Source organism: Lingula anatina, chromosome 9 (assembly GCF_051362555.1).
Source record: "Lingula anatina isolate TDL-2025a chromosome 9, LinAna3.0, whole genome shotgun sequence".
Classification (NCBI taxonomy): domain Eukaryota; kingdom Metazoa; phylum Brachiopoda; class Lingulata; order Lingulida; family Lingulidae; genus Lingula; species Lingula anatina.
In genome coordinates, this window is record NC_141775.1 from 428,893 (window position 1) to 452,893 (window position 24,001).

Sequence of the window (24,001 nt, forward strand, 5' to 3'; positions counted from 1 at the left end):
TATTCATCAGTTCTGTAAGTTTCAAGGCAAAAGGTAAAATGGTTTTCCACTTATCGTGTTATCGGTGCTGCATATATGCTGAAAAAAGTGAAAAAACAGCATAAATTCCCTAAAAGTGACCCGATCATGCTGATTTTCGAACTTGACCTGCGTATTATGAATATTCATCAGTTCTGCAAGTTTCAAGTCAAAAGGTAAAATGGTTTTCCACTTATCGTGTTATCGGTAAAAGTGCACGGCGACGACGGCGACGACGGCGACGACAGACGCAGATGATGGCTATATGTACAGACACATCTGTGTCTGTACATAAAAAGTAAGCAATGGGCAATTTTACTGTAAAACCTACACTTTCTCGACTCGTAATTTATCATATTTTGATTTGTTAATGTAATCTGTACAAAGAAACATGAAAGGAATATTCATTTGTATGTTTTCCTGATGTTACGAATATTATTCCATTGTCCCCGAAAATATTAATGACTACTCGTTTTACTAGCATATTTTAGATGGGAAATGATGATTACATGTACGCAGCATTGAACCTGATTACGTATTTCCTGTGTTGAAAAAATATTGTGTATTGTTGAGAGTTGTACAGCAGAAAAGCCGTTGGGTTATGAATATATTGTGAATACGTATCCCGTTTAGAAATGATGGTCTATTTTGAAAATCCGAGATGCAGTTAATATTCCTACTACAGTCAACAGTGCACACGGAAAAGAATAACACGGACCCAGGTTGTAGCACCAACAGAATATATTTGACTAAACTATATGAAATATACATGGTACATTTACAATAAAGGTCTGTTAAGAACTTCAATCCAAATTTCTCCTTTTTTTAGTATTGCTGAAATCTTTATGTTTAACTTTATCAATTTAATACAACGTCAATCAGAAAAATCATAAACTGATTGGTATACATGTAATTACTTCAAACCAAGGTGGACACAAACACAAGAAATCCTTCCAATGTACATGCACTTCTAAAAGATTACCAGGCTTGACACAAGAACAGTAAAATTATTACTTATAAGGTGTGAAATATTATGTAAGATTGATACCGAGTCCGGACAGTCAATCTACATGCGACAACCAGCCACCATGAGGGATGCTATGCAGCTGGCTAAGATGCACAGGGAAATGAGGGTCACCATGGAGAGTGCTGGCAAGAAGTTGCGCCACCGGGGCAAATGAGCCAGCCACGGTGGTACCCTAAGAGGAGAGCTCTAGCTACGAACTGGCGCAGATAATACGCACCATTCGGGAAATGGAGAGGGCATCAAAAGATGTCCGCCAGGAGCTCAGTAGACAGCCAGCCTAACTACTGCCCAGGCATCTCACGTAGAGGCCAGGGAGGGAGTGGGCAATGGTGACCTAGTATAAATGAATTTATTATCGTTTAACGAGTCAACGTGAATGTGTTAGAGAAGTAAGTCAGGTGAGAAAATGAGTTCATAGGGCGGGGAATTTGAGATGCGCAAATTGTGTATTACGCAGTAAGATAAAAAGAATCGTGAGATGAGTAGTTTTCATTCGAGACTGTTTAAGCCACCTGCGTCGGACTGGTGAAGTAAATGGCAAATATGTGACAAAAGAATATTTTAGATAATATCGATAGCATACGAAGAAATTATAAGCCGGTCAAAAAAGTAATGCTGTAATGTTAGTAATTGACAGCCATGAGTGAATAAGAAGCGGGGAGTGTTTTGTAGAGTAAATAGAGTTGATTGACATGACTTCGTCGTACTTAAGCGCAGAATATAATGTAAACGACGGAGAACGATGTAAGAGGTTGTAGGGTGATGAAGAAATCGTAGATAACATAGAAAGAATACGAAGGAACATGGAAGTTGTTTGTACTTACCTCACGTAAGCAGTAAGACAAAGTCGATACCTTCGTCACAATGTATATAAGAGGAGGTACAAGAGCGGCCAGTTGCGATAAGTCATTGTATTGAAAAAGGGTATACGTTTTCTGCGAGATATTAGACAATTAATGACTTGTATGGGATTAAGTGAAACGAATAAGAATAGAGGTGCTTTAAGTGCAGCAACCCTGCTCACTTTGGAAGGGAGTGCCCAGAAGCGGGAAAGTCAACAGGGTTGGGGCGCCAGGCCAACCCTCCACAGGCCCCAGCAGAGGCCCAGACGTTGAGAATAAGCTCAGTGAGAAACTCAGGGTACCCGAAGAGTCAGTGCTCAGATTTGGGTTGTAAAGAAATCAGGATGTACTGTATCCACGGAGGTACAAGTCACAACACTTGTAGTTACCCAGAAACTCAGGGTACCCGGGGGAATCAGCAGTCAGTGCTCAGGTGAGGGCTGTTCAAGAACCCAAGGCAAACTGTACCCATGAAGTTATCTGCAGTTACGCAGAAACACAGGGTACCCGAGGAATCAGCAGTCAGATGTGGGTTGTAAAGAACCCAGGGTGCATCGTACCCACGGAGAAGAGTGTAGTGCCTGGGGTCAAAGTGCAAAGAAAGCTGCGGAGATCCAGAAATTCAAAAGATGAGTACGCAGCCGAAATATAAGGTTCTGCAAGAAGGCGCCATTTTGAAGAAATTTCTAGAAATCAGGAGATTGACTTGCCATCCACGCGAGGTCACTCACTAGTTAGAAGACCTGAAAACTCATAGCCTAGGTGCTATACATTATCTGACTTCTCGAATTAGAGAAAACTTCCAACATTTAGAAACTCATTGACACATGTTACACAAGCTTGGGAAATAAGTTAATACAGTAATTCTACTGTTATTCGTTAGAGACCATTAAAATTCTCTCGTGCTGGAAATAATGTTTTTATCCAGAAGTGTTATCTTGTGCACAGCATGATGGCCACAGAATCCTGGAAAGAGTTTGGATTGAATGTTTCAGAAGAGATGATGCCAACTGCAAATGCAACAGACGTAGACTACTTTTCCTGCTTAAGTCTTTACTGTTGGCCTCTTATTGTTCATAATGCAATTTTGGCCGTCATTGTAACGGGAGCTAATGATCTCGTTATATTGGCCTTTGCAAAATATAAAGAACTTCGAGAGAAGACAATTTTTACAATCGCAAGCCTTGCCGAAGTCAGTTTTCTGACTGGAACTATTTGCAAGCCGTTCAATAGAGTTGCAGCATGTGTGATGAAAAATCGACTTATCCTTTCTGATAAATTGTCTTTTCTAAAAATATACATGAACTTGGTAAGCGTGTTGATTTCTGTGGATCACAAGCTGTTCATTGCATCTGAAAGATACATGAAAATCTGTCGACATATGCGATATGTGACAGTGGTAACAAATAAGAAGATTACTGGAGCAATTGCTCTCTGCTGGATTTACCCAATGTGCCTTTCTCTCTCACCATTCATGGGTTGGAATACGTGGACTCCAACTGTGGAATGTGCGGCCCGTTATGTCCAACAGGAATTCGTGACAAAGTGATCGTTCCGCACTACCCCGCTTTGGGGTTTCATGTTGCAATTATTACACGTCAGGAGGTAGAGGATGGCAGTTTATCAACAAAAACGACCAAAAGTGCATTAACACGGACCAAATGATGGACAATTGGATTTAAAAAAAGGTGGAAACAACAAGACTGAAGTGCAGCCGCCAACAGCCGTCAAAGGACAGCTGTCAACATCGAATGGATGTGTTCCTTCTAAGAAACAAAATGTCTTACATTTTAAAAATCTAACAGCCGCTGCAGATTTAGAGGAAGTGCCACCATCAAAGATATGCGATATGTGACAGTGGTAACAAATAAGAAGATTACTGGAGCAATTGCTCTCTGATGGATTTACCCGATGTGCCTTTCTCTCTCACCATTTATGGGTTGGAATACGTGGACTCCAACTGTGGAATGCGCGGCCCGTTATGTCCAACAGGAATTCGTGACAAAATTGATCATTCATCATTATACCCCGTTTATCGTATATTAGCTTTTGGGTTTAATGCTGCACGTATTATACATGTCAGGCGACAGAGGATGATAGTTTATAAGTATAATATCAACAAAAACGACCAAAAGTGCATTAACACGGACCAAATGATGGACAATTGGATTTTGAAAAAATGGAACCAACAAGATTGAAGTGCAGCCACCAACAGCTGACGAAGGACAGCTGTCAACATCGAATGGATGTGTTCCTTCTTAGAAACTAAAAGTCTTACATTTTAAAAATCTAACAGCCGTTGCAGATTTAGAGGTAGTGCCACCATCGGAGATTAACTTACAGGGGAAAGGCAAGGGACAAAAGAAGTGCTCCGAAGCCGCTCCTAAAGCCGTTTGGGTCTAGCCAAAGTTCAAAGACCAACACAAGAGACAAACTAACACACAAAATCAAACAAACAGACAGACAGATGAACAAAAAATGTACTCGATTAAAAAGATTCTAAGATAACAGCAATTACCTTAGTGGCATCGGTGGCCTTTTTTTCTAAAAAAGCATTTCAAATACAACTCATATACTTCGAACATTTTGTTTAACAATAGAATCAGAATTGCACTGACTAGTTCAGTAATAAATCCAATTTTATATGGGATATTGAATAGGCGGATCAGAGTGGCACTTCTTGCTATTCTAAAATGTAGACAGAGTGTTCAGCTGCATGTTTAACATGGAGTTGATGTAGTACTGGGGCTACATGAAAAAAAAAATATATATATATATATAATCGAATTTCAAACAACAAATTTAAGTTTTCAATCAAGTTTTCAGAATTTGAGAAAAGATTGGTAAACTTTGTTCTCACTTTTCTAAATTCACAACAATGATCGGAGCTTCCATCATAAGAAGGAACATACATGTTTCCCCTGATAACACAGGGGCTTCTAAAATAGTACACACAATTTAAGAACATGATACAATATGTAACAGGTAACTAGAGATCCCTGCAAACAATCACTTCTATCACAACTAAAGAATGGCAACTATAACAGCAATAAAACTAAATTAAAAAGCAGGATGCATGATGTTGCCACTTTCAGTATCATCTTACTGTAAACATAAAAACAAAATCAATTCACAGGTTAACTGTCCATGGAGCAGAGATGAAATAGAATTAAACAATTTTTTCTAGTTGAAACATCTTTAAAAAATTATAAATAAGGCAAAATAAAAATACATTAATGAAAGCCCACTATAAGATAAAAAGTAAGAGAAAGGAAAACAAACATGCAAGAGCTCTCTAAAATATCAAGTATTTTCTTGACTAGAATCAATCTGGAACTAAATACCACAAAAAATAATGTTTCCAATCCAATCTAATGGGTTTAATTTAATATTGGCTGTAACGCAAAAGGTGCCTTACTGCTGAAAATTGTATACACAACATTTTACATTATCTATAAGTACACAATCAGCCATATCTTTCATATCCACTATTGCACTATAACCTTACTTTGGTAAACAAAATCGTATTGCAAGTCCAGCACCTAATAAAGCAAATGAAAACAAAAATGCCAAAGTTCTTCTAAAAATTAACTGCCCCTTAGACAGCTGCCCATGTTTGATCTCAGGGACTTCTCTGTCAGGTAGGACGGTATAAGGTGACATGTAGCGTTTCTGAGTAGCACACCTACTGCGGGGGCGTCTTGTCCTGGACCGGCTCCGCCTGGTGTGTAATAAAGGCGATGCACTGTCTCTATTAGCCTCTGACTCGCTGTGGTAATCTGAGTACTCTAAAAATGTAAGATGAGCTTCTGGTTAACTTAGTTTCACAACTAGTGTATCCTCTTAAATCGTTCAGTAATGGGATAGTGTTACCAATCTAACATAAATTACCTTAATACAAAGAATATCTAACTTAAATTACTTCAAGTCATGCTAAATGCTTAGCAAAACAAAATTATCTCCATATAAAGATGTCTCATTGACCCAAACACCAATCTGCCTGACTACCCTTACACCAGTCTGCCTGAATACCAACACCTGAAAACAAAAACACCCACCTGTGCCTATATACCAACACGCCCATTTGTGCCTGAATACCAACACACCCACCTGTGCCTGAATACCAACACGCCCACTTGTGCCTGAATACCAACACACCCACCAGTGCCTGAATACCAACACACCCACCTGTGCCTGAATACCAACACACCCACCTGTGCCTGAATACCAACACACCCACCTGTGCCTAAATACCAACACACCCACCTGTGCCTAAATACCAACACACCCACCTGTGCCTAAATACCAACACACCCACCTGCTTCTGAGTCTGACTGGAACCTCTCTTGCACCTGCTGGTCATCACCTGCAGCCTCGTCTATCACACCTGCTCTCACCTGGGCCTGAGGAGATGGACAATAGTTATTTAGTAAACCTCATCTAACACACCTGCTCTCACCTGGGCCTGAGGAGATGGACAATAGTTATTTAGTAAACCTCATCTAACACACCTGCTCTCACCTGGGCCTGAGGAGATGGACAATAGTTATTTAGTAAACCTCATCTAACACACCTGCTCTCACCTGGGCCTGAGGAGATGGACAATAGTTATTTAGTAAACCTCATCTAACACACCTGCTCTCACCTGGGCCTGAGGAGATGGACAATAGTTATTTAGTAAACCTCATCAGGGATGGATGGAAGCCCTCTTCTGAGTATTCCAGATGATGGTCAGAAATTTTCAATTTTACACTGACGGGGATCCAATTTTTGTGGGAAGATGGTCAAAAATGAAGGATAGATCAACACAGATACTGTGGAAAACTGTCTAAAAATATCTCCAGAGCTGCTCCCACTCATGTCCAGAAAACGGAAACCAAACAATTACTTTGCAGGCCCTCTTGGGGCCTGGAAAAGACTTGATCTGCTGCAAAATTTGACCACAGTTTTACGATTAACATTAGACAAGAGTATAAACTGATATATACCTTTAATACTTCTTTATCCCACTTAGTAAAGCACTGGACCACAATAAAAGCTGCCAGGGATTCTACTGCAAGCGCAATAGCAAGTCCCATCCAGAAGCCTTAAAGTAAATGTTATATTTAAATATTTCAATCACCAAATCTTTGACCAAAAATCTATCAGGTCAGAAAGAAAGAATTATATACTCATAATATAGGTTTCATTACAAATTATAGAACAAAGAATATCAACAGGTTTGAATGTTATTTGTAAATATACACATGTATGTTTTCCAAAAATTTTAAACTGAATAAATAAAAAAAATTAAAAAATTATCAAATTGAGAAGTGAGTCAGAAAGATGATGGGTACAGATAATACCAGTAGAAAGACCTATGAGATAATAGTAGATAAATATGATGACAGGCCTAATGGACTGTCAATACTTACCTTTCACTGTGAGATCAGTCAGAAAGAGGACAGGTATAGATATAGGAAGGCCTATGATGTAATAACAGACAAATATGATGATAGCACCAATGGTTTGTTTGCCTGCTCCTCGTAGGATTCCATTACAAACTGCCTGGAAAAAAAAGAAAAGAAAAAAACAGAAAATAATAGTAGGATCACATACCAGTGTGCTAAACAGTTTATTTCAAATATTTATGTAATATTTTGAAAAACCAAGCAAAAAAAGGCCTTGTGAAATTATTGGTATGTTCCTTTTTTTCTATGCAAATTAATTTATTTTGGTTGTAAATGTTCATTAAGTAAGGGGCATTCCTGGATATTATACAAAATTATTGCATCATCCTTTTCCTAAACTGACTGAATGTTTTTGCTGCTCACATTTCTACCAAATCACATTCCAAAAGTCAAGATGGGGTCCAAATAATTATTTTATGCTTCTCTAACAAAAACAATGCCAAAAAATATTTAAACAGCATAACACTGCTAAGATTTATTATGAGAAATGGCCTGCAATGATTTATTTTTCAAACGGTCCGTTATTCATTTTCATGTAAACATATCATATTAATCACTTACGGCTGTGCCATCAAACACTGTAAAAATTGCCAGTACAGGGATTGCATCTGCTGCCAATGATATCACCTTTCTACAGACAAAAAAATTGTTTTTTAAAAATATGACTGACATGCTATAATAATAAATAATTAAAAACAAACACTATAATTCTATAAGAGGTAAATGACAGAAAGTCACTCTTTAACTCTCATTTTTAACTTTACTTTACAAGAATGAAATAAAACATAATAAGTTAACTCTATTTAACTCTAATAAGCAATCTAATGATTACTTTTCCCTACATTTAAGTCAAATAATGTCCAGTTAAGTTCTTTTTATAAGATTTCAAACTTCAATAGCTCTTTTATTAAAAAAATGAGTATTAAACATAACCATATGTTAAAGATGGAATACTGAAATCTTACACCTGCCAAGGCCTTTCAGAAATACACAGTCAAATAGCTGGTTTAATTTAATTAATCCAATAATGAACACAGGTTGAAATGCAAGTTAAATCTACTGAGTAATCACAGCCTGTGTAAAATACTCACGGATCATTGGTGAAAGCCAAGGGGAAGTACCACCTCAAAGCCACCATAAGACCAGCCATCACCAGGGCAACCACCCCTTAAAGTAGAGGAAAGAGTTCATTATTTGTATACCACACTCCTCATGCATCTCAGCTTTGTTTACATTCGCCGCCTAGTCAATTTTGCCCTGATGCAGACTGGAGTTGACTTTCTCCCCTCCCTGAGGAGAATACAACCAGCTGTGTTACTAATACAAGGCACTGAAAGCTATTGACCAAACAATATCTTTCACTGCCAGACCAGGAACTCTACCCCTGCTTTAGCCCTTTAGTGCTGAGCGCAAAGTGGGGAGACAGCAGGTACCATTTATGTCCCAGGGCGGAGCTGAGCCCAGGTCCGAGGCGAAAACACGATATAGTGCTCACTGATCAGGCGATTGAATTGGAAATTTTTTTAACAGCTGTCAAGAAAAAAAATTGCAGCTTCTGACATTGATCAGCCAATGTAAGTATTAAATGTGAGTTTTAAGTTGAGATCTGTGAGTCCTTTAACTTTTTCCTATCTTAAATAATGTCAAATCAAAATTGACACATGATTCTATTAAAATGTCCCTATCCCATGCAATTCAATACACTACCTGCTTGGTCCTAAAGATCAGAAAATGTTCACAGAAATTTGGCAGACTACCCCATCCACTATATACTTACACACCATGGAGAGAGCCACTCTGCTGGCTGTGACGGCCCCTGCAGGGTCTGCACCGCCCAGCGCCTGCCCCACTCTTATAGAAGAAGCTACACCAATACCCATTGGGACCTGAAAGACAGGACAGAGAAGGTAGAAACTAGCACAATGAGCCTATGTTGTCCCCTTCCCCCCACCACAGTGCTTGTCCCACTAGTAGATTAGACTTTCCCAATACACCCATGCATTGGGATCTGAAACACAGGGCACAGAGCATATAAAGGAGATCAACGGTCTATAAAAGTTTGTTGTACTTATTACTATGGGAATTTCTACCAATTAATTATAGCTACAATTACCAATTTGAAAAGACATGTATCACCGTGAGTGAGTGAGTGACACACATCGCAGGTAAAGTTCTTGGTTTTTTATGCTAGGCATAGTGTAATTTCACTCACCATGTAAACAAAGTTTTCTAATTGGAATAAAATTGATTGAACTCCAAGTTCTGTTTTGCCCACAATACCTACAAATAAAGATTTTATTAAAACATTATAACCCTAACATTATGATAACATAAATATAATTTGTGTCCACTGTCTAGAATTCTTCATTTTCATTTAGTCTTCATTGTAGAAATTGTCTCTATTTCCATTCTAAAAATGGAGTGTTTTGTAAAATTATGACAATTATTGAGTATATCGGAAACAAGGGAAGCGTCAACCTGTCCATTTGATTGCATTCAGCGAGAGTCCCCGTGGAGTTATTTAGCTCTACCTAGTTCAAACATTCCATTGTGAATGCTCTCTAAAGCTAGTGCCTCCTACCTGTTAAAATAGTCCCTATCTCAAAACTCCACCACTCAATACAAATCATCAGTAATCCTGGGACACCCAGTTTGATAAATGTTCCCCAGTCTTCAAAACACTCCCATGTCCAACCTGAAATCATGCTCTGGTCATGTCACCTCTTACTAGTTCAAACATACAAGAAGTTGAAAATTGTTGACTAAACATCACATTACATAATATAGGGGTGGCTTGAGGCTGCCTTCAGGGTCTTCAAGAAGCCGGTCAGATTTTCAAGTTATCACTGACAGGTATCTATTTTTTCTGTCGGAATATGGTCAGAAAAGGGAGATGGATCATCCAAGATAATTTGGAAGACCCCAGAAAATATCTCTGGATCTGTCCCTGTAATATTAATCTTGGGAGAGTGACCAATTTTCTGGTTAAACCAGTAATGTGTCCACACACGAGAAAAGAAGATCAATCTAATAGTCTGGGCTAAGAATGAAATGCTGCAAGTAAACAATGTTACAACTGATCTAAACACAGTACTGACTGGAAAACCAAATTAGTGCTGCATGACAGCCTCACACAGTATTTTTCTATTATATATTACAATACTGACTATTTCATCTTCTATGAAAGTAAGAAAATGCTCCCAAAAATAATAAAAAAGTATAAAAAAGCAGTAGTAATGAGAGAGAGAGAGAGAGAGAGAGAGAGAGAGAGAGAGAGAGAGAGAGAGAGAGAGGTATTCCAAAAAGCCCTCACCATCCCAAGTGTCTTTGTAGAGTCCACTTCCCCATATATAAGCTAACGTGCTGAATAACATGACAGCATACCCAATAACCTGAGCAATAGCAGAGCCACTGTAAAAACACAATAACATAAGCTTAAGGTGTTTATAAACTTAAGAAGTTGACTTATGACAAAAACTATGGAAAGGCATAAAGGGTACTTCAATCACCAGACATGTAATAATATCACAAACAACTGAAAATGGACACAAAAGCGTTTAAACACATTTTGGAATCCATCATAAAATGAAAATTGTATTTACTTAAATCTGAAATCCAACGAACATGTAGTTTAAACAATTTTGAGAATTCATCATAAAATGAAAATTGTATTTACTTAAAATTGTGATCCAATGAACAAGTGCGCGCACACACACACACACACACACACACACACACGCACACACACACACACACACACTATCAGTCCATACATTCTTACCGTGTTCCCAGACCAGCCTGCAGCACAAACAACCAGTGACAAGCTGCATTGACTGTATTCCCCACAAGTCCTGTTACCATGGTCGGGTAGACTTTGTTCTAGGAAGAAATCAATAATCATGAACATATCACTTCATATGAATTCTACAGGCATACTTAGGGTTCATTCCCAATGATATTACTGTTCTATGTAGACCAATCAGACTCTGTGGGGACTCTCGCTGAATGCAATCAGGTTAATATACCTCCTCTTGTTTCCAACATATTCATATATGTAATAACCAGCTATTCTTTATTCTATTCAATACCAGGAGGTGTATTTATCAATTATCTGATTGCATTTCTCCCTATGGAATTAGATCGATCTACATAGAACAATTTTCATTGGGAATCATCCCTTTAAGTGTAGTTGCTACAGCTTAACTTAGCTCAGCAGTATACAAGAAACTAATTATCTGATCCTAATGAACCACTGAGCATATGGCGTGATTCAGCTGAATAGATTACTTGCAAGATCCATATAAATGTTACTTGTAGAACTTGACTATAGAGATTGTGTTTACAGTACTATGGAATATGTTACATATCTTACTTTTATTAATTATTTTTTATGGTATACAAGTATATATTAATAGGTACATTACAGAATTTGGATGCTATAATTCTCATTTACTACATGTACTAAGAAACACTCACTTGGTCTTGCAAATATTTTGCCACTATTTCAAATTGGAAATTGAACTGGAACAGAAAAAAGTCACCAAGGTAATCAAATGTTACTCTCATGATAGCTAGTAATAATAATGTTTGTACTGATAAATAATCATATTTTTAGAAAATTTATCCTCACTTCAGTCATCTTCAGTTGCAACTTTATCAGTAACATAAAAATATCACATGGTATTCCTAAATCTTCATCAATTATACTCATAAATAAGTATTCTCATCAAAAGCATATACTGTTACCAGTAACACATTAACTTTAAGATACATTCATATTATAAAACAACAACTATATGATTCTAGTACATGTAGTGAGAACCCATGAAAACAATACCATTTCATACATATGTGTATATCAAAATGGTAGTTAATGCTACTTACAAAAAGTCCTGGGAGAAAATACATGAGATACTCTCCAACCAACCTGAAATTAAAAAAAAAAGTCTAAAAATGAAACATGTGCCTTCATATAATAAAATGAACTAATAATAATAATAATAATAATAATAATAATAATAATAATAATAATAGTAATAATAAGCGAAAGTTTTCCTTTTATTTAGAATAACGGCCCTTCAGGGTTTCAAATCACAATTTGAAAGCAGTACCAAGTTGTCAGTGACTGTTAATTTATATATAAATATTCTATTGCTGCTCATTTGCAGCACTATTGCAGCAAATATGCAGCAGGCCTGATATTTTGCTAAGGGTGCAGTTTCACACTTAAATTTACCTGCTAACTTCAGGATCCTGCCCCACTAGAATCAACAGTCTCTCTATGTTAACCCACAGTGCCCAGCAAGGAAAACACAGCAAAGACAGGATTATAACACCTGCAGGAAGACAATATACACATTTCACAGATATAGTACAGCTACATGTGTTTATTCTACAAAGACAAGATTATTACACCTGCAGGAAGTGATTTACACCTCTCACAATTACAGTACATGTGTTTATTCTACAAAGACAAGATTATCACACCTGCATGAAGTGATTTACACCTTTCATAGATGCAGTACATGTGGAGCTCATGACAGACATCAATTATGATGATATTATACATACATATTTACTGTCACACATCAAGCTGAGCCAAGCATTATTATGTGGTGCATCAATATTATTGTGTCGTATGTGTACCTATCAAAATACCATTATAGCATTATCTCATATCACAGTATTGGATATCACTGACATATTTCACAAATCTAGCCATTATATAGTGAGCAAATCTAATGACACATCTTCAGTTTCTTACTTGAGTAAGGTGAAAAAAGACTGTGTGGTTAAAATACAAAAAAAAAAAAAAAATCCTTTGTTCCCATCCATCTTATGTTCTCAAAAACTTGTCGATATCTAAAATTTATCAATTATATCTAATACATTTTTTCTTTATTTTTCTTTATAATATAACCATATGTACCTACCCTGCTGTAAATACACTCCAACTCTCTTCTTGTTAGTACTCCCAAATGTCTACAGTATGACAAGATAGAACAGTTAACAAAAAACAAAAGAAACACAGCTGCCCACTGAAGAGTTTAAACGTAAATCAGGTATAAAATAAGGCAAAACAGTAAACAAAACTTAAAAAATAAAAAGAGTTGCTCGTCAGTGCTCTATGCCAACCAAGCCACCGGAGGTAAAAAATAAATAAATAAATAAATAATAACAAATAATTATAACAACAGTGAAGACAATAATACTGATGTAAATGATAACCCCTAAAAGCATGTGCCACCCTACCTGAGCAAATAAAGTGTCACAAGCAGTTGTCATCCCAGCACCTATAGACACCCCCAGGACATTGATTACCTGTAGGAGAAAAACAACCCAGTGGAATTATTGGTAAGTTATCCTAGTAAAGAAGATAGAGACTGGTGGTTTTTATTGTGATGATAGAAATTTCAAAATAGGAAGTTGTGGTGGGAAATGTTGCTGTGCACTGGTAATATAAGGGGCTAACACTCATTAGTTCTCTAAATTACCTGTAGAAAAAAATTAAAACAAATATAAATCAAAATAATTACTCACTGAGGCTATAATAGATTTACTCAATGCACCAATAAGTTTGGTGGATTTTTTGTTTCTTTTCTGAGAAGCACTACCCCAAATAGTGCTAATCACAACAAAGCAAATAATAACATGTACAGTTGTAATTTGTGGGCTGTTTTAGTACATGTTATGCTGAGTTATACAAGACTAACACAGATTGGTCATGCTCTGCGCGTGACCAAGTAACTTTTTATTAACTGTGAATTTTTACCACCATACTACTCTGTGTACTCTTGTGCATTTACTGTACTTTGTATAGCTGTGCACTTTTGTACATCTTGTGACACTCTATAGTAAACAAAAACTTAATTAGAAAACAAAGGGAACACAAAGAGTGCTTTTAATGTACAAATAGTAAAAGTCACAATTCAGACAAAAAGGAAGCATTCCTATTAACTCATCATACTAGCCAGATCAATCTAACTCTGTGGGGATTCTCTCTAAACTGCATTCAGTGTGAAGGGCTTAGATGTCTAGCATGACTACTCAAGCTGCTTGTGGGTAATTAACAATCATTACTCTCCAGTTACTCAAGGGCGTGTTCCAGACAATTAAGCTGATTACTAGTGAGAAACCCTGCAGAGTTAGATTGATTACGATGGGTTTATGATAACACAATCTTAGACCCCATCCCTATACCTAGATCAATCTAGCAGGATCAGTCCATCTCCATGGGGATTCTCACTAAATTGCACACAGTTTAAGGGGCTATAATGTCTGGTATGCCTTCCAAAGCTGTTAGGGGGTAATTAACTATCATTTAGCAGCTTCAGTAGGCATGCAGACATCAGCGCCACTTAAGCTGTTAGCAATTAAGCTAGAATCCCCTAGGAGATGGACCGATCCCAATAGGTATGGGAATGGGGTCTAAACCATGGTGGTGGTACTTACAGAATTTGCCAGCCCCACAGCATCCAACTCTGCTGTCCCCAGATGTCCACAGAACATGATAGCCACTGGGCCAAACATGTACGTGAACACAAAGGTCACTACCTGCAATGAGACAACAGATTTCATTGGCTAAGATCACTGTTGTCATGGAAACCAAGTACTTGTACTGACAAGTCTAGTTCTACTGCAAGAGATTTTGTGAGGCTTGCTTCATAAAGATTTTTAAAAAATCTTGCTGTGACATTCAGTGAATCTTCTTTTGAGTCATTGTTATCAAAAAATAAAACTGAAATAATTGCATACATTAAAGACTTTCTGCATTTGAAAAGGACTCAAATTCCATATCCTATGTCTATATTTCCTGCAAATGAAGCTACAGTAACTTCTCTTCTCCAATTCAGGCCATAAAAACAATACAATGGACATTTCCTTCGGAAGTGTACATGTAGGAAGGCCAGCAGTCAAACTCACCTCCCAGTCATTTACATTTAAATTAGTTATTTAGAAATAGTATATAACAATGAATACAACAGCATGTATGCAGAGATTGTATGACAATTATGTGCTATAATATTTCACAGTATGCAAACAGACATCAACTTATTCTAAACTAACAATATATTAGATATATTATATTTTATTGCATACTAGTCATGACTAGGAATCTCTTTGGGGTTGATAGGGGGGTGGGGTGGGGTAGGGGTTGGGGGGGAATGGGATCTTGACCTTACTTCTTCTTGTGAATTAACTCTCTCTCTATCAGAACATCTACTGTACATGTACTACTATGATAATATACTGAACATTAAAAAATGTTACAAGTCCACAGTTAATCTTATAAAACTAACCATAGGCCAGGCAAGGCTCAGCTCTTCTACAAACTCTTCCTTGTAGCCATGAGGGAATATAACATGCCAGACACCACATCTACCTGTACAGCAGGCTTCTCTTTGCTTGTACACCACTTCATACTTAATGTCCATCTCTAGAGGAATTGTAAAGGTGAATGATGCTGTACGCAATTCACAGTCACAAGAGGTCATCAGAATAATTCAGATTACCTACCCTCTTTACTATACTAGTATATATGTTTTAGGTATATACAAATACAATACTATAGATAGATACAACAAAATTCTGAACCGGTGGAAACTATTTCTTGAATTTTACATTATGAAATCATGTTGCAACACTGGCAGTCTGCCTACTAGTACACTGTACAATGTACATGGTTTTATCAAATTATTACTAGCAGAAGGTTTAGCAAACAAGCCTCTGAAGTTTTACTGGTCACATAACAATTTTCAGGCTTTAATTATGTCTTTTTATTTGTGCAACATGTCACAGGTCCCACACTTCCGCATATACAATGATATTCTACATGCCAATTTCTATATGCTGATTTTCAATTAAGCTCCTTCTACATGCACAACACACCATACCTTCATCTTCATCAGAACTTCCATGTTTGAATGTCTTGTACCATTTTGCTCCAGGACTGCTGGCAGGTGTTCCAGGTTTTATTGCGCTCTCTGCCTCTGACTCCTCCCCTTCACTTCTCTCCATCTTCACAAGTTCTGGAAATCATATACATTCACAGATATGTTATTATCAGGGGCAGATCCTGAGATATTTTCTAACAGTCTTCCAAATTATCTTTGTTGATCCGTTCTCTATTTTTGGCCATCTTCCGGCAGAAAAAATTAGATACTCGCCAATGTAAACTTAAAAATCTGACCGTCTCCCAGAAGACCCAGAAGAGGGTCTCAATCTGACCCTGATTATGATAATGATTATTATTACTGCCAATAGTACTAGTATGTACTAGTACTGGTACTACAAACATATAGTACATACACATACCAGTATATTACTAGTACTAGCAAACAACTTTGGTGGGTTCTGTCAGCTGACAAAGTACTTACAGCACAATGACTCTGCTATATAAACCCAGGTCCAGGTCTCCTGACAGGTACGTACAGTACTAGCACTTACCTCAGGGGTTTGTTATCTACATGTAAGCTCCTTCTAGATAAAGTTAATAATTAACAAAACCAGTGAGTCTTAAGATCTGTGATGGCTGGGTTTATCTATTGGAACCCTGCTTATATATATGTATGCAGGTTCTAAGCCTTACCCCGTATCTTCACTTGAAAGGCAATGAAATCTGCAGGTAAAACTTTTTTAAATACATGTATGATCTACTAGCACTTTTTACAACCAAAGCTACTAGTAAAAAAAAAAAAAAAAAAAAAAAAAAAAAATATATATATATATATATATATATATATATATATATATATATATATATATATATATATATATACTGAGTATATATATATGTGTGAAATTTAACAGTCTAGAATTTTGTCATTATGAGTAGCTACCTTGTAGTACACAGATCTACTTTAATCAGAATATATATATATTCTGAGTGTTACTAGTAGTGTTACTCATAATGACAAAATTTTAGACTGTTAAATTTCCACACAATAAGCAGAAAACGTACCTGTAAAGCTACTTTGCAGTAAACATGATAATTATGCAATGTGCATACCTGTAAAGCTACTTTGCAGTAAACATGATCATTATGCAATGTGCATACCTGTAAAGCTACTTTGCAGTAAACATGATCATTATGCAATGTGCATACCTGTAAAGCTACTTTGCAGTAAACATGATCATTATACAATGTGCATACCTGTAAAGCTACTTAATTTGCAGTAAACATGATGTTATGCAATGTGCAAACTGTATGTGCATGCAGTACTACATCATGTTGTGTATGTGCCTGCATGAACTGGAGGAACATATAAATACATGTAGGTCAATTTACAACTAAAAAATTAACAAAAAAAGGTGCAGTTTTGAAGCCATTGTTTGACTGAACAAGAGATTAATTTAGTTTATGATTCAGCAATTTTACTATGTTTAGTCATATAACTTATAAGAAACTAGTAAAACATGCAAAGTCGTTTATATGTAAAAACTGTAAAAAAAAAAAAAAAAAACTGCTCGCGCTACATACATGTACACTAGCTGTCATGAAGTCTTTTCAAAAAAAAAAAAAAAAAAAAAAAAAAAAAAAATAGGCGGCTGCAAATTTTCACTTATTTTTCGGTCATTTCATCTAAAATATATTCAGCACATATGCAGTGACTGTTTCTGTTAATTTCCACATTAAACATTTTTCGTTTCCTTTTTTAAGTGTAAAACGTGAAGATAAAAATTATCCTAACATTACGCGGTGCATACACTTACCCAGTCGCTGTATACATATTATTCAGTGCTTGTATAACATTGCGGTTTATGGCGGCCTAATTTACAAGACCAAAGCATACGTTATATTAAAACACCACTGTAGCAATTCCATTTTTATCTTGACAAAAAGCCTGGTGTAATGGAAAAATACAAGTGGAAAGACGGAGTTAATTACCTGTTTTCACAGCATGTTCACCGAAAATTCTCTCCCGTCCGTCTGCTCCTGAGTCTAAGATAAGCTTATTAATATGCAGTCTCACATCTCAAAACCATTTTAATATATTGACAGAACAGCCATGAATTTACCGCATTTCGTCACAACATGTTCCCAGGTGTGCAAAAATGTATTGTTCGAACAGAATTTGTCTCCTCTTGTGACCCAGTTATTGACTTGGATGGCGCGACATCTATTCTTATGTGCAAAGCATGAGTAGTTCATACATAAGCTGTAGGCATTTACATAAGCAGCGGTTTCTAAGTAAATACTTGTATTAAAATGAATCGGGCGATTGTGCGAGCAGTGCAGCGCTTAACAGGGTTGCCAGGGAAACCACAAGGTGTTAATATCCTAGAAAAGGTAACATTAAGTACCGCCTTTTTCTGTGTGACAAAAGGCCATGGCGTCTACATGGTGAACGTGCTGTATTACTTGTTCAGTTGACATTGGCTATGACGCTATGGATGATATTTGTTGGAGATGATAAAATGTTAGAGAATGGACTTGCACAGTGCCCTTGGGCATAAGTTATAATGCTGAATAATAGGAAGGTTTTTAAATTCCACGCTCGACTGTCACCTTGGTCTGTTGATGGAATTTACATGTAAACTAGTAAATTTAAATTAAATTAAATTAAATTAAATTAAAATTAAAAAAAAAAAAACTTAAGTAAAAATCCACACGACATGCTTGCATCAGTTTTCAGTCCTCTTTGCTGCAATAAGAACATAGCATGTAAAGCAACAAAGATGTCCCACCTCAAATGGGAGTGATGCAGAGGTTTAGGAAAAGATGCCTGCCGTAGAAGTGGATGGGGAGAGGAGGGGGGGGGGAGGCATGGTATATAAATTGAAAAATACCATGGTACATGCATAGTATTTCATCAATTTATGATATGACAACTGGTGTATTTTTATTTTCAGCAAAGACTTTGGTATTCTACTAAGCCCCCTACACTTAGGAAAAGGGTAAGGTATATTTCTTACTGGAATTCATTTTTATCACAATCTGCTGTATGTGCTATAGAGAATTGCAATAATTTCACTGTTAAATTACTGGATAACTAAAGGAGAGTATTATTCTTTTTTAAATATACATCTAAAGCGAGTGTGTAATTCTAGTTACACATAAACTATTTCCATGTGTTTCTTAAATAAAATTGTGATGCCTAGTCATAAACCAAATTAATATCTCGTTCAACCATAAATAGCTTTAAAACTGCACCTTGAATTTCATAGTCGTAAAGTTACCTCTTCATCTGTCCTTCTAGTTCATAAACTTTAAAGGATAACTAAACAACGTAGTACTGCATGGATAGCATAATCATTGTTCTCACTCCCAAGTATGGATTTGACATCAAGCCATTTAAAAGGCAAAAGGAATCTAGCATATATTCTAATTCATACTAAAAACTAGAGTCATTCAGAACAGATGATCTGCACACTAACTGATCCACTGACTAAATATGGCCGACCCTACTACAGAAGCGATGAGGATAGGCGATTTAATCCATTTAATGATGTGTGTGGAGGCAGGGAGACCACCAAGTATCAGCGGCATCGATTTTGATATGGGGTCGGCCATATTTAGTTAAGGGATCAGTCAGTTCGCGGATCATCTGTTCTGAGTCCTCTGTTACACAAGCATACCTTATGTATTTCAGGTGACAAATGGTATAGTTATTGGTGGTAGCATCATTTTCTTTGGAGGTGCCTCAGTGTACATGTTGCAGCAACAGAACCGAAGCATACGAGATGCTGGAGGTCAGCATTCACAACAACGGAGTAACTAGTCCGTGGATCAAATATGGCTGACCCACTTGAATACTTAGCAGATTATATGGCAAGCTTTTTAGTGGCTCACCATATTTGACACGTGAACGTGTCCACTGATCTGAAAATGGCATTTGACATAAGATTTGATATGTATGCTAGTGTCTGTACACATATTCTGATCATTGTCACAGCGTCATAAGCAGTGCTGTTTCGATCTGACTCGTCTTTGTTCACTGTATAACTGTTCAAACTGTATCGATTTAAATGTATATGTATTTATCAGCTCTATTCGTACAATTGTAAGTAAGATAAGAATTGAGAAATGTAAACTTTTTATAAAATGTTTAGGGTATAGGTCAGGTTACTTTATAGATAAGATGTGAATTATATTGGTTTCCGGCATGTTTTGAAATTTTCAACACCAATTTTATGGTTTAATTTTATCAGCAAGTCAATAGACTCTCAACAACAATACGATAAAGACATTTAAATTTTTTATGCAAGGAATACTATCTTAATTAATGTCTCCTTTAGCATTACTATATATGTGTCCTTTTATTAGTTTTAAACTGATTGCAGTTTTACACTTAAATTTAAGTAGTATCATTTAAACCTCATATAATTTGTTTTAGAGAGGAAAAGACTATTAAGAGAACAACAAGAAAAAAGTGATTCTTCAGCTGCTACCCCTGCTGCTACACCTGCTGCTACACCTGCTGCTAAACCTGTTGCTTCAAAACCCAAGAAAAAGAAATCAAATGTCAAGTCAGGTATTGGGGGTCCCTTTGAGCTGATCTCACAAGATGGCGCCACAGTCACTGAGAAGGAGCTACTGGGGAAGTGGACAATGGTGTATTTTGGTTTCACACATTGTCCAGATATATGTCCAGAAGAAATGGAGAAGATGTCTGCAGCTGTCAATGTGATCTGTAATTATTATTACTATTATTATTACTATTATTTAATTTAGGTATTTTTTGCAAAGAGTAACATTATTTTGTATATTTTATGTAGAAAATGAACTTGAAGGTAACTTGCCGTTTTGATCCAGATTTTTATTTCATTGATGTAATATTTTTAACATCGTTATCATCATCATCCTATCCCCACAGAGATTGACGGGTTTATCATCATGTTCTCTCCAAACCATACAATCCTGCATCAACTATGCCAAATTTCTGAACCACTGACCAAGTCATCTATAGAGCTGTAAATGTTAATGACACAAAGTTTGGGCTCATTTTTTTTTTCAGACACATCTGATTCATCTTTGTGGTAAATAATTTATATTGCATAACTCCAAAAGAAATGAGTACAATTTGATGAAGAACTATTTAAATTTCTCACTCACTCACACACACCAACACTTAGACATTTACAGTATACATGCAAAGTGGAATGGGTACAGCAAAAAGCAATATTTACAAAAGTAAACAGACTGTTACACTGAAGAAAATACAGACTTGTGAAAGACTTGTTTCTTCCAGAGATAATGTATAAGCAAAGGGAAGTACTTGTCTATGTAACATAGATAGGGAGCGTACACAGTGATGGTATTCAGACTAACAGATCTGCTTAGTAAACATGACCGACTCACCTAAAAAACAGCCTCGCCCAATCCCCTAATTTTGTTCTTTAATACAGGGACTGATGATGTTGATTTAGGAAATTGATTTGGATAGACGTGCAGTTGTGATCATTGTGATTGTGTGAATCAGACCAAAGATGATGTCAGTTCGACTTGTAATGTATCTGTGAGTATCAAAATATTTTATTTGTAACAAATATGTAATTTTTTGGTTGTGTTCTATTTCAGCTGGCCAGAAAGACATGCCTGATATCCCAATTTATTTCATCACCTGTGACCCTGCTAGAGACACTCCTGACGTCATGAAAAGATACAATGAAGGTGAGTGATGACAGAGAGAAAAAAATCCTAATACCTTGTACTTTTTGAAATAAATTTTGTTTTAAGTGTTGTTTAAAAGAGATACTTAATTCCAAAATTTTGCATCAGGATAGGTGGGGATGTGCCTTAAGTCTTCAATCAAAGTTATTTGTCATGAACAGAAAACTGTCTTCGAAATCGGTAGTGTTCTGAGGATAGTTTATTAAGCAAAGATATAAATAAAATTAATTTGATATGAAACATTTTATTGCAGGGAAACTTAAAGATGAAATCAATCTCATAAGTGGTCTCTCTAGAGTACCAGACAAGAAATTCAATTTTAATTTGTTTATTTTTAATTATATTTTTCATTGATTGATTGGATTGGCTGTAATGTATAGAAATATCATTAATCTAAAATGACCTGTCTATTTATAGAAATCTCTTCAAGAATCATTGGTCTGACAGGACCAGAAGACAAGGTGTTGGATGCCTGTAAACAGTACAGGGTATACTTTAGTAATGGCCCCAAAGACAGAGACGGGGATTATATCGTAAGTAGACTCATACCTTACATATACCACAGTTGTCACATCTAACACAATCTGCAGCTGTCACATCTAACACAATCTACAGTTGTCACATCTAACACAACTGTAGCTATCGTATCTGGGTACAGTCTGAACCATTATTGCGTTAAAGTCACAACTAACACAATGTGTTGTATATGGTATAAAACCTGGTGCTGTGCTGGTTTAGTCACAACACTTTGGTTTGATATGATTTTTGATGATTAATTAACTTTATTTATTTATTTATTGTTTATAAAAGCGAAAGAATTTATTTTTCCCTGGTAATTAAGATATTAATATCTTAATGAGTTAATTAAGTAATTAACTCATTAAGATATTTACAATCTAGAAACATGAAATTCAGATTTCACTTTTTAAAGCAATTTTCTTTAATTTGTGTCTATTTCTTTTGAGAGAGATTCAAAAGCTTAAAACTTACAAATGAAAAAAAAATGGGTTAATGGGTTTTGATACTCAGCAGTATTAGAATGAGTATTTTGATGTTATATTACATACCTGTACAAGACTGAGAAATAGTGACTAATTGTTCCCCTACCTCCAGGTGGATCACAGTGTGATAACATACCTCATGGACCCCCAGGGAAAGTGCCAGGCTTTTTACTCCAGAGACTCTACTGTGGAATCTGTAGCCAGAGATATCAGGCAAAAAATAACATCTTGGGTGCCACAGTCCTGATGAAGATGAGATGAGGATAATTGTATAAATTATGGACTCCATGCTCTCTTCTGCCAGGAGCCTGAAGACAAACTTGTAATAATAGTCAGGGGTTAAAGTGTTCAGTATTATGCCTGATTCAGGATTGTCAGTCTTCATGATCGTGTTTGTCTGATGGTCTAAAGAATTTTCAGTTTTTTCAACTTTCACCCCTGGTTGTAGCATGTGGCAAAGATGAGGTCTGTTTCATGGCCCTTGTTCACACTGAGCAGAACAGTTGCCTGCATCGCATAGGTTTGACATAATGGCAAGTTAATAGCCTGGTGATTATGTAAGATAGCTTAAAAGGATCTCAGCTCTTGACTGGAGCTTTCAAACGATCAGAACTTTGTGAAATGGAGTAAAATTCCCATAGCATGATTAAAAAAAATATTTGCTAACTCGGGTCTAGTCAAACTGGTTCAAAACAGAAAAATGCATTGCTCAATGTGAAAAGGACCAATGTGATGTGACAGGCCATGTTGGCCCACATAATTTTGTTTTCTTTTTAACTTATTTCTACCAGTCTGGGTAAATATTCTTATTCAATTATCTATGTAAGCTACAGATGCAGTCATTATTTTGAAGACTTACAACAAGTAGGCAACCACAAAAAAAAAAAGATCAGATTAGAGTAAAACGTAAAGGAGACCAAGGCTGTGCGTGATATCTAAAGCAATTTTGAGTTCAAGCAGTGATAAATATATTTGGACGAGAAATTTAGAGTGTATTATACTGATGAATTTAAAGAAAGGATTCAGGACCTTTTTATGTACAGACACAG

At 36.4% G+C, this 24,001-nt stretch overlaps 2 protein-coding genes across 6 annotated transcripts; one reads left to right on the forward strand and one right to left on the reverse strand.

Moving 5' to 3' along the window:
- Positions 1-4,353: 4,353 nt before the first annotated feature.
- Positions 4,354-18,413, reverse strand: LOC106171557 (multidrug and toxin extrusion protein 1). Of its 4 annotated transcripts, none has more exons than XM_086995193.1 (20): positions 18,226-18,413; positions 16,232-16,366; positions 15,638-15,774; positions 14,790-14,891; positions 13,590-13,658; positions 13,271-13,319; positions 12,574-12,673; positions 12,222-12,264; positions 11,814-11,858; positions 11,119-11,216; positions 10,651-10,748; positions 9,919-10,032; positions 9,550-9,617; positions 9,115-9,223; positions 8,429-8,504; positions 7,899-7,968; positions 7,302-7,434; positions 6,876-6,973; positions 6,206-6,290; positions 4,354-5,675 (listed from the first exon to the last, which is right to left on the reverse strand). In XM_086995193.1, exons 2-20 carry the CDS (start codon positions 16,353-16,355, stop codon positions 5,392-5,394), a joined length of 1,902 nt encoding a protein of 633 aa, XP_086851319.1. In that variant the 5' UTR covers positions 16,356-16,366; positions 18,226-18,413; the 3' UTR covers positions 4,354-5,391. The 4 variants fall into 4 exon arrangements, with proteins under 4 accessions (XP_086851319.1, XP_086851320.1, XP_086851321.1 ...); XM_086995194.1 differs by lacking the exon at positions 18,226-18,413 and adding an exon at positions 18,051-18,203; XM_086995195.1 differs by lacking the exon at positions 13,590-13,658.
- Positions 18,414-18,438: 25 nt separating this feature from the next.
- LOC106168387 (uncharacterized) lies at positions 18,439-23,983 on the forward strand. Of its 2 annotated transcripts, none has more exons than XM_086995198.1 (7): positions 18,439-18,627; positions 19,191-19,235; positions 19,931-20,030; positions 20,675-20,971; positions 21,859-21,951; positions 22,369-22,484; positions 23,065-23,983. In XM_086995198.1, exons 1-7 carry the CDS (start codon positions 18,547-18,549, stop codon positions 23,197-23,199), a joined length of 867 nt encoding a protein of 288 aa, XP_086851324.1. In that variant the 5' UTR covers positions 18,439-18,546; the 3' UTR covers positions 23,200-23,983. The 2 variants fall into 2 exon arrangements, with proteins under 2 accessions (XP_086851324.1, XP_086851325.1); XM_086995199.1 differs by lacking the exon at positions 18,439-18,627 and adding an exon at positions 18,731-18,818.
- The last annotated feature ends 18 nt before the right edge of the window (positions 23,984-24,001 follow it).

Excerpts from the sequence above, each read along its gene's own strand:
- LOC106168387 (XM_086995198.1), top strand. The coding sequence starts at position 18,547 with ATGAATCGGGCGATTGTGCGAGCAGTGCAGCGCTTAACAGGGTTGCCA. Across the intron at positions 18,628-19,190 it reads GTGTTAATATCCTAGAAAAG|CAAAGACTTTGGTATTCTAC; the intron begins GTAACATTAAGT and ends TTTTATTTTCAG. Across the intron at positions 22,485-23,064 it reads ACAGAGACGGGGATTATATC|GTGGATCACAGTGTGATAAC; the intron begins GTAAGTAGACTC and ends CCCTACCTCCAG.
- LOC106171557 (XM_086995193.1), bottom strand. The coding sequence starts at position 16,355 with ATGGAGAGAAGTGAAGGGGAGGAGTCAGAGGCAGAGAGCGCAATAAAA. Across the intron at positions 11,859-12,221 it reads ATTTTCTCCCAGGACTTTTT|TTCAATTTCCAATTTGAAAT; the intron begins GTAAGTAGCATT and ends TTTCTGTTCCAG. Across the intron at positions 6,974-7,301 it reads GACTGATCTCACAGTGAAAG|GCTTCTGGATGGGACTTGCT; the intron begins GTAAGTATTGAC and ends ATTTACTTTAAG.